The following is a 10,724-nucleotide window of genomic DNA, read 5'->3' as shown; positions in this document are numbered from 1 at the left end:
CAAAAACAAAAAGAAGCAGATGTTCTGCAGAGTAATCCTCTGTGATGTACAGTATGTAGATGAACTGAGGATTACACTCAAAAAGAGGAAACACCACCCCTCCCCCACCCATAATCTATCCTTTACACACTGCGCTCCTCCATCACCTTCATCCCAGTGTTTTACTTGTTCACTTCATTTAGTATTTTTCAGGAGGTATAAAGGTCCATATGTTCCCACTAGTGATGGAGAGCCTGTTAATCATGTGTCTGGTCCTAAAGAAGGCCGTAAAAGGGTCGTTGGTAGGAAGATACAGTCTGTGCATACAGGCGCACGTACAAGATGACAAAGTCAGATACATTTAGATTTCATGATTTAGCAGAAGCTTTATCCAAGAGACGTACAAAGTTAGTGCCACTCTGCCGCGGTGGAGCCCCGACAGCATCACAGTCAGAAGCACGACCAAAAATATACACGAGTACGAGACACCACGAGGGTCACAGGGGACCAGGAGGACACGCGAGGACCACAAGCAGCTTATTGGGATGTAGAGCAGAGTAGTGTTGGGGAAGGTATCAGAGAACTGAGTTAATCTGTAAGTAATACAGCAGATCTTGGTGAGGAGTCATGCTGTCGGTGAAGCCTCCTCTGTGTACGAGTGTTTGGACCTGAGGTGAGGTGAAGTGTGTAGGAGTGTATGTGTCTGATGAGGTGCAGGTGGAGATGGTTGGAGGGGTTTTCAGGGAGATCATCTGTATTCTTCTTGTGGCTGTTACAGCTGAATGTGTAGCTTCTTATTACTGTAAAGGCTGAGCAGAGACGGCCTCTCCTCTGTCAGCAGCTCCGCTCTGTGGCAATCAACAACTTCTACAACATGAATATAGTGTTGAACTTGGTGTTTGACCGCCTCTCATCTGCACTGGACCAGCGACTGGTTTTCAGACGTTAGATAAACGGTGCTAGCTGAAGATGTGTAGTGAGCTGAGGCTAGTTGGAGAGGGTCGCTCCCTGCAGGGTTCCAGGTGTTAGACAGGTGTAACAGTGAACCTCTGCCTGTCTGTGTGTCAGGAACAGTGTCGGGGAGTGCAGCGCTGTGGCCCGTCTGTCTGTTACTGATGGAGACACAGACAGGACGAGAGCACAGGGAGGACAAGCAGGAGAGGAGAACAGGTAAAACTGATGTCATGATTTTTACTTCAAACTACTTTTAATCCACATTTTCATGCTCATCTTGATTCTAATGCAAGTATTATTTGGTGTCCTAAACATACTTTAGTAATGTGTATGATAATATTGTGTAATATGCTGTATGTAATATGCATCACCAGTGGTACTGAAGCCGGGTGTAGCTATGTGTCATGTTAGCTAGCCATGCTAACAGATGTGAGCATGAACTCTACAGTCAGTCTGTTGGTTTCCAGCAAGTTTCTACGTATTGAAAATATTTGATGACACAGGAAAGATATCTGATAGAATAGTTTCATCATTAAACAACAATCATCAGGTTATTTCTTCATCCATCTTACGATCCTATAATGCTCATGTTGCTTCATCTATTCATTGATCTCTTTCATTTCCACATGTAGTCAATCACTCCATCCACCTGTCTGTCTCTCTCTCTCTCTCTCTGTCTGTCTGTGAGTCTCTCTCTCTCTCTCTGTCTGTCTGTGAGTCTGTCTGTCTGTGTCTCTCTGTCTGTCTGTGAGTCTGTCTGTCTGTGTGTGTGTCTGTCTGTGTGTGTGTCTGTCTGTCTGTGTGTCTGTCTCTCTGTCTGTCTGTGAGTCTGTCTGTCTGTGTGTGTGTCTGTGTGTGTGTGTCTCTCTGTCTGTCTGTGAGTCTGTCTGTGTGTGTGTGTCTGTGTGTGTGAGTCTGTCTGTCTGTCTGTGAGTCTGTCTCTCTGTCTGTCTGTGTGTGTGTCTGTCTGTGTGTGTGTCTGTGTGTGTGTGTCTCTCTGTCTGTCTGTGAGTCTGTCTGTGTGTGTGTGTGTGTGTGTGTGTGTGTGTGTGTGTGTCTGTCTGTGTGTGTGTGTGTCTGTGTGTCTGTCCGTCCTATATCCAGAGATTCCCATAAAGCTTCTGTAATCCGTCCATATCAACCAAACCAATCAGAGCCAGTATTTCCTCTCTCTCTCCCAGCTGGACACACTGTTTACACTCTCATCTGTTTGTGTGTGTGTGTGTGTGTGTGTGTGTGTGTGAGAGAGAGAGAGAGACGAGGATGGTGGACGTGACAAAGTGATGAAGACTTTTGTTGAAACTTTGGGAAGGTTTCGAGTGTAAAAATACTTTGAAACAAAACCAGTGAAATAACAAAAACAAGCCAATAAAGAATGTGAAGTAACTGGGACGTGTGTGTGTGTGTGTGTGTGTGTGTGTGTGTGTGTGTGTGTGTGTGTGTGTGCGTGCTGTTCTGGGTGTATGTCCATATTAGGGCCGTCGAGTCACTTGTGGTGTAACATGAACATTTAGAGTCGAGGTCCTCTTCCTCCCCCCTCTTCCTCCCTCTCTCCCCCCTCACCCCTCTGTAGGGGGCGGAGCCTCTTGTTGGAAGGGGCTTTAACCCAGCTCTGTTTATTCTCTCTCTCCTCTTTCCCTCCATCTGTCTCTGTGGTTGTTCATCCAGCCCTGCAGCAGGAGGAAGAGGAGGAGGAGGAGCAGCTGGTGGGACCGCGGCACAGAGAGGAGGTGCCAGAGGAGGAGGAGGAGGCGCAGAGCAGAGAAGCAGCAGCAGTGTTGGTGTCGGTCGGCAGTGGCAGGAGGCCAACCAGGAGCAGAAGGAGAACCAGGGACTCCTCCACCTGCACCAGGAGGAGAAGAAGAAGGAGGGCGACCAGGACTCAGCCGCTCCTAGAGGTCTCCTCAAGCGCTGTGTGGACACCAGGGAGCGCGGCGAAGAGGAGCTGCGACACAGGGAGGCGCAGCAGCTCGACTTCCGCTCCCTTCTGGGACGTCGAGCTTTAAACGCCAAACACAACCAGGAAGAGGAGCCGAGGGAGGCCGGCCTCGCCGCCACCGCCGCCAAGCCCGTCCACCACCATCAGATGGATTTTAAGGCCAACCTCAAGGGCGTCAAAGCCAAGGCGGAGGAGAACAAGGGGAACTCCTCGCAGCAGGTCGACTTCCGCTCTGTGTTGGGTAAGAAAGGCGCCGCTGGCAACAACAAACCTTCAGAGACTCCCGGAAAGAATGCCAACGACTTCCGCTCTGTCCTCGCCAACAAGAAGAAGCCGAGCCCTGAAGAGAATGGGAAGACAGCAGTCAACAACTGCGTGGATGGAGGAAATAACGAGAAGAAGAGCGGTGGAGGAGGGAAGGGGCCGGAGTTTGTGGAGAAGCTGAACGATGTGACGGTGCTGGATGGGCAGCGGCTCCGGCTGCAGTGTCGCCTCGCCTCCGCTGACACGGCAGGTGTCAATGTCGTCTGGACGCTGGACGGGAAGACCATCAAACCATCCAAGTTCATCATCCTCGCAAACGAAGGTCAGAGGTCACACTTTGAAACACACGAGTCACAGACCAAAACACGAGTCACAGACCAAAACCAAAACATCAGTCACAGACCAAAACATCAGTCACAGACCAAAACACGAGTCACAGACCAAAACCAAAACATCAGTCACGGACCAAAACATCAGTTACGGACCAAAACATCAGTCACAGACCAAGACCAAGTAATCCTCAGTTCACAGTCTAGAATTGAAACAGTAAAGCTCGGTGTTGTGCAGTGAAGCTCGGTGTTGTGCAGTGAAGCTCGGTGTTGTGCAGTGAAGCTCGGTGTTGTGCAGTGAAGCTCGGTGTTGGAGTGAAGCTCGGTGTTGTGCAGTGAAGCTCGTGTTGGAGTGAGCTCGGTGTTGCAGTGAAGCTCGGTGTTGTGCAGTGAAGCTCGGTGTTGTGCAGTGAAGCTCGGTGTTGTGCAGTGAAGCTCGGTGTTGTGCAGTGAAGCTCGGTGTTGGAGTGAAGCTCGGTGTTGTGTAGTGAAGCTCAGTGTTGGAGTGAAGCTCAGTGTTGGAGTGAAGCTCGGTGTTGTACAGTGAAGCTCGGGGTTGTGCAGTGAAGCTCGGTGTTTTGCAGTGAAGCTCGGTGTTGGAGTGAAGCTCGGTGTTGTGCAGTGAAGCTCGGTGTTGGAGTGAAGCTCGGTGTTGTGTAGTGAAGCTCAGTGTTGGAGTGAAGCTCGGTGTTGTGCAGTGAAGCTCAGTGTTGGAGTGAAGCTCGGTGTTGTGCAGTGAAGCTCAGTGTTGGAGTGAAGCTCGGTGTTGTACAGTGAAGCTCGGTGTTATACAGTGAAGCTCGGTGTTGTGCAGTGAAGCTCGGTGTTGGAGTGAAGCTCGGTGTTGTGCAGTGAAGCTCGGTGTTGGAGTGAAGCTCGGTGTTGTGCAGTGAAGCTCAGTGTTGGAGTGAAGCTCAGTGTTGGAGTGAAGCTCGGTGTTGTGCAGTGAAGCTCGGTGTTGTGCAGTGAAGCTCGGTGTTGTGGAGTGAAGCTCGGTGTTGTGCAGTGAAGCTCGGTGTTGTGCAGTGAAGCTCGGTGTTGTGCAGTGAAGTTCGGTGTTGTGCAGTGAAGCTCGGTGTTGGAGTGAAGCTCGGTGTTGGAGTGAAGCTCGGTGTTGTGCAGTGAAGTTCGGTGTTGTGCAGTGAAGCTCGGTGTTGGAGTGAAGCTCGGTGTTGTGCAGTGAAGCTCGGTGTTGTGCAGTGAAGCTCGGTGTTGGAGTGAAGCTCGGTGTTGTGTAGTGAAGCTCGGTGTTGTGGAGTGAAGCTCGGTGTTGTAGTGAAGCCCGGTGTTGTGCAGTGAAGCTCGGTGTTGTAGTGAAGCCCGGTGTTGTGCAGTGAAGCTCGGTGTTGGAGTGAAGCTCGGTGTTGTGGAGTGAAGCTCAGTGTTGGAGTGAAGCTCGGCGTTGTGGAGTGAAGCTCAGTGTTGGAGTGAAGCTCGGTGTTGTACAGTGAAGCTCGGTGTTGTGCAGTGAAGCTCGGTGTTGTAGTGAAGCTCGGTGTTGTGCAGTGAAGTTCGGTGTTGTGCAGTGAAGCTCGGTGTTGTAGTGAAGCTCGGTGTTGTAGTGAAGTTCGGTGTTGTGCAGTGAAGTTCGGTGTTGTGCAGTGAAGCTCGGTGTTGTGCAGTGAAGTTCGGTGTTGTGCAGTGAAGCTCGGTGTTGTGCAGTGAAGTTCGGTGTTGTGCAGTGAAGCTCGGTGTTGTAGTGAAGCTCGGTGTTGTAGTGAAGTTCGGTGTTGTGCAGTGAAGCTCGGTGTTGTAGTGAAGCTCGGTGTTGTGCAGTGAAGCTCGGTGTTGTGCAGTGAAGCTCGGTGTTGTAGTGAAGCTCGGTGTTGTAGTGAAGTTCGGTGTTGTGCAGTGAAGTTCGGTGTTGTGCAGTGAAGCTCGGTGTTGTGCAGTGAAGCTCGGTGTTGTAGTGAAGCTCGGTGTTGTGGAGTGAAGTTTGGTGTTGTACAGTGAAGCTCGGTGTTGTGCAGTGAAGCTCGGTGTTGTAGTGAAGCTCCTGGTTGTACAGTGAAGTTTGGTGTTGTGCAGTGAAGCTCGGTGTTGTAGTGAAGCTCGGTGTTGTACAGTGAAGCTCGGTGTTGTAGTGAAGCTCGGTGTTGTACAGTGAAGTTCGGTGTTGTGCAGTGAAGTTCGGTGTTGTGCAGTGAAGTTCGGTGTTGTGCTGTGAAGTTCGGTGTTGTACAGTGAAGTTTGGTGTTGTGCAGTGGAGCTCGGTGTTGGAGTGAAGCTTGGTGTTGTGCAGTGAAGCTCGGTGTTGTACAGTGAAGTTTGGTGTTGTGCAGTGAAGTTCAGTGTTGTACAGTGAAGTTCGGTGTTGGAGTGAAGCCCGGTGTTGTGCAGTGAAGCTCGGTGTTGTACAGTGAAGTTCGGTGTTGTGCAGTGAAGACGGAGCCGTGAAATGCTTTGTGTTGAACCAACTGTTGAGCTCCGAGGATTCAGACTCTATTAATAGAAAGCAGATCTGGAACAATAGAGGGAGAGAGAGACAGGATGTGATGTGTGACAGCGACAGACTATTGTTGGTATTTCATATGGGAACAGATCACTTTACATAGGACACACACACACTCACACACACACACACAGTCTTGTCTTGTTGTACTCATGAGGACTGGCGGACTCTTTCACCTCGTACTCAGAATCATCTCAGATTTTGTTTCTTTTTTGTCGTGTCTGTCTATTATAAGTTTTTTGAGTCAACTTTCTTTATTGATTGTTTGATTGATCATTTCATCTGCAGTGGTATAAATGGCGTCTAATGTCTGAGATGATGTGGAGCCGCAGCGATGAGTTGTTCATTTGTAGATGAGTCGATAACAGTGTTGCCTGTAACTATTTTAATACCTTTAATAATCAATCAATGAAGTATCTTTGGATGCAGACGCTGCTGTTCTCAGCTCTTATATCAGCACTTTCTTCAGATGTCTAGTTCATCTATTAAATGTTCAGTAACACAATATAATGAAGCTGTAAACAGATAGGAACATTTTAAAGTGTTTCTTGGTGTTAAGTCTTTCAGTCAGCAGTTATAACGTCTGTTGTTCTGATTATTGATCGTTAGCCTCAGAGCTGCGAACATGTTGAACACTGAACACAGTTTGTTCCCCAGAGATCAAAGAAATAGCAGGTCAGTGTTTTATTAATATTAATTTATTAAATCATTTTGGGAATCTTTGCAGAAAACATAACAACAGAACAAATATATTCAATTAATTACTGATTCATTTTGTTTTGATTGGCTCATCACCATCAATGAACCAAATAAGGTCCGTGTCACCGTGTCACATCACTGTGATGTCACAGTGATGTCATCAGACTACACATGTCCCTCATGCAGTGTGTGTGCAACCCGGAGGTGTGGAGACATGGCTGTAAACCAGTCAAGGAGGTTCAAATGAAAAACACAGTACCAGTGCATTGTGGGAAATGTAGCCAGGTTATCTCCTCGTCTGCTGCTCAGATAAATCTGTCACAGCGACAACTGTCTGGAAGAATATTTCTGAGTTATAAATGATGAACAATGGAGAGAGAGAAAGAAGTCACAGCACCAAACCTCATTCATTATTTTAAAGATTTAAAAAGGATCAGCACTGTCAGAACATTCTGTCACTGCTCTCTGAAATAAAACCTGTTTCAGACTGAAGTAGTTATTTCATGACATGTTTCTCAAAGCTGGTTCACATGCCAGGGAACATGTTCGCTGAACTCCTCATATTGATCATGTTATTGAACATGTGTCAGTCGATTATTTCAGTGCTGAATCATTGAGTTGATTGACAGGAAGTTAATCAGCAAGTATTTCAATAATGGTGTTTGTTTCTTGAAAATCTCAGTAAACTAAATATCTTTAGATCACTGACATTTAAAAACTTCAACTTCAGGAACCAAAGAAACAAAGTACTGTAATAATAATGCATGCTAAATACATTTTTCTTCTCCAGTTGGAACAAATACAATGTTAGAAAGGAGAAGTTTCATTGAGAAGAGTCGAGCTGCAGACGTCACATCTGTGGACCTGTAGCAGAGTTAATGTGTCATCGTCAGATCTGAAACTGAAACGTTTCAACGGCTCAAACATGCCATCGTGTTACACTGACGTAAGCTAACCAGCACTCTGTTAGCTGTGAAAAATATACAGTGCTACATTAACTTTAAAATACAGCCTGCTAGTTGGATCAGCTAATTTTAACATTAACTTGTTGTAGATGCTAGGGGTGTCAACGTCTACACGTGTAAACGGATGCACGGATAACAAATCATAACCGTTTAGAAAAATCAATAACCGTTTACACGTCTTTTTTTTCCTCCTCCTCCTCGTTCATTTCTCATCAATATATATAGTATTCAGGGTTTCCTCTACATGTAATTGACTGTGGTGCACCGCCACGGCAAAAAATAAAAGCCGCCACACCTTAAAAATTCAGGCATAAATTAATCTAGTGGAAATATTTTACCGTCGTCTTCCACCGCAGTCTTTGACGTTAACTAGCATGTTGGATATTTAGCTTGATAATTGGCTAGAGGATTAAAATGGTCACTTAGAGCAGAGTCCTGCACAGGTCACCGCATCTGACCCGTTTTCCGACAGTAGCACAGATTACATTCCGTAACAGAGCTGACCCGCTATAAATTGATACCGACGGCTGAAGGAAAATTGGACGGACGCAATTTTTAAAAGTGAAAGTAAGATAGTGTTGCCTGAAAGCTTCAGATAATAACATTAACTAACTATACAATTAAATGTTCTCACTAGCGCAGTTATCCGCATACATAATAGATGAATGGGGCACAATGTTACGTTGATATAAAAAAAAAAAAAAAACCCGCAGCCACAGCCAGTGTCGCGTCACGTCACTTCAAGTTGACTGGGGGACGCGATGGCGGCGGTCAACAAGCGGAGCACTGTGTGTTTTTTGAACAAACTGCCAGTGGAAATCAAGTTGAGTGGAGGCTATGTCAGGCAAAGTTGGCTTCCAACAACAGCACGGGATCCATGCTAAACCACCTGTGATGGAAACACCCGAACAAGTTGGAGGGAGAGACTGCTGCTGGCATCGGTGCTACCACAACTGCGATAGAAAGAGATCATAAATCTCCGACGTGTAACCGATTACACGTCGGTTAGAAGCCCCGTTTACACGTGTAGAAAAAATTGTAAACGTTGACACCCCTAGTAGATGCTAACACTGATGTTAGCCTGCTGGAGGAGCTAGCACTGATGTTAGCCTTCTGTAGGAGCTAGCACTAGCCCTTTTTAGATAGAAAAGGCGGCACATCTGCTCCAAGGTAAGGGGGGCAATGTTCCGGCCTGTCTTCCTAAAACGGAGGTGTAATATTCCTCCTTTTCCAAAAGCCGCCTCTGAGGTAGACGTAAACATGTGACGTGACGTGAAGCTCGAAGTTGGGCTGTGAACAGTGACAAAGAATTTGTCTTCAAAATAAGAGCTTTACATTGCACCCCATTGGAATTTAGAACTGGGTTCTTAGCGGGGGGCTTTTAATTTGAAAGTAGCGACACAACAACAAGCTAACACAACCAAACAGCTACAGAGACCGAGGAGACGCTAGACACTGATGTTAGCCTGCTGGAGGAGCTAACACTGACGTTAGCCTGCTGGAGGAGCTAACACTGACTTTAGCCTGCTGGAGGAGCTAACACTGACTTTAGCCTGCTGGAGGAGCTAACACTGACTTTAGCCTGCTGGAGGAGCTAACACTGACATTAGCCTGCTGGAGGAGCTAACACTGACATTAGCCTGCTGGAGGAGCTAACACTGACTTTAGCCTGCTGGAGGAGCTAACACTGACATTAGCCTGCTGGAGGAGCTAACACTGACTTTAGCCTGCTGGAGGAGCTCAAATGAAACCATGTAAACAGAGTTTATATCTCTACACTGAAAACATAAACATGTCATTTTGTGGGAAGTATTTAGGTGTAACATTGTAACTAATTGTGTTCATCTTGTTGTTTATGTGTAGACATATTGTTCCTTTAACAGCCTCATGTCCTCACAACAATTGGAACACACAGGGATGTCGCGTGTGCTAACGACCTGTTGCTAAATCTGTACATGTCTGTGTGTGTTGTGTTTATGAACAGACGAGGACACTGCCTGAGGATTCCCTGTGTGTGTGTGTGTGTGTGTGTGTGTCTGTGTAATCCCCCTCCTGTTATTTCAGTCTGCAGGACAGCCCCTGATCCAGCACTGTGTGTGTGTGACTCTCATGTTAAAGGTCAGAGGTCACTGAGACGACCTCAGACAGCTGAAGTGAAGATAAACATTCATGTTAACATTATTTATTAATGTTATTTTAACATTTCGCTTTCTGTTGTTACGTCGTCACGTCTGTCAGGTTTGCACATTAGCGCTCTGGTTGGTTGTAGAAAGTAACTAAGTACTTCTACTCTGATACAGTCAGTGAAGCTGCGGCTCTCTTGTCCCGGCTACATCTGAGATCACACTGGAGCCTGTGTGAACTGTGTGTCTGGATCAGTCCTGTGGTGTCGGTGATGATGAGGACGAGGTTCCCTCAGGTCCTTCAGAGAAATAAACTCTTTAAAAACCTCTCGGATCAGCTGAAAACAGATACGAGGCTCTCACAGTACAGCCGGGCTACACACAGAACATGAGGTTCTGCTGCAGATTGAACTCAACAGGATATAAAGTTACAGTCATAGAATTATAGTTTAGCATGAAGAAACTAGGATTGAAAAACATGAGGTAAGAAGTGATGTAGCATGAAACAGTTAGCATAATCATAAATGTATCTTTAGCATTTTATAAAGTAACTCTAGCATGAACAAGTTACAGCAGCATTTAGCAAGTAAAAGTAATGTTAACATAAATCATAACCAGTGTTGGGAATAACGGCGTTACAATAAACAGCGTTACTAACGGCGTTACTTTTTTTCAGTAATGGGTAATCTAACTAATTACTATTTCCATTGTTACAACGCCGTTACCGTTACCGACTATTAAATGTGGCACGTTACAAACTGAAGCTGCTCATTGAAGCTGTTGTCATCCGACTCGGCTCTCAGCCACCGGAGCTGCAGAGCTGGTTTATTTTCCTCCGGTGAGGCAGGAGGGAGGGGTGGGACAATGGCATCAGTGATGATGATTGGCTGTCTAACGTTGAGTGAGAGTTCTTAAGCCAATCAATGGCAATGTTCGGTTTACACACAAACCACACACGCACACAGCAGCCTCACACACACTAACTAGCAGAGGGGAACTGCAGCAATGGTGAGTCCGGAG

General features: G+C 46.6%; 1 protein-coding gene across 1 annotated transcript in view; it reads left to right on the top strand.

Annotated features, from left to right (window-relative positions):
• mylka (myosin, light chain kinase a) overlaps nucleotides 1-10,724 on the top strand; it is a gene marked incomplete at its 3' end in the record, with an annotated part of 59,000 nt that overhangs the window by 29,000 nt on the left and 19,276 nt on the right. Inside the window, exons 17-18 of the mRNA XM_030429349.1 lie at nucleotides 1,048-1,149; nucleotides 2,602-3,458. Of these exons, the coding sequence (XP_030285209.1) occupies nucleotides 1,048-1,149; nucleotides 2,602-3,458 (959 nt within the window). The remainder of the gene's footprint in view (nucleotides 1-1,047; nucleotides 1,150-2,601; nucleotides 3,459-10,724) is intronic.

The sequence above is a fragment of the Sparus aurata genome, chromosome 9 (assembly GCF_900880675.1).
Source record: "Sparus aurata chromosome 9, fSpaAur1.1, whole genome shotgun sequence".
Lineage (NCBI taxonomy): Eukaryota > Metazoa > Chordata > Actinopteri > Spariformes > Sparidae > Sparus > Sparus aurata.
The sequence above is the reverse complement of the archived record's forward strand: the minus strand, read 5'-3'. Positions and strand labels throughout refer to the sequence as shown.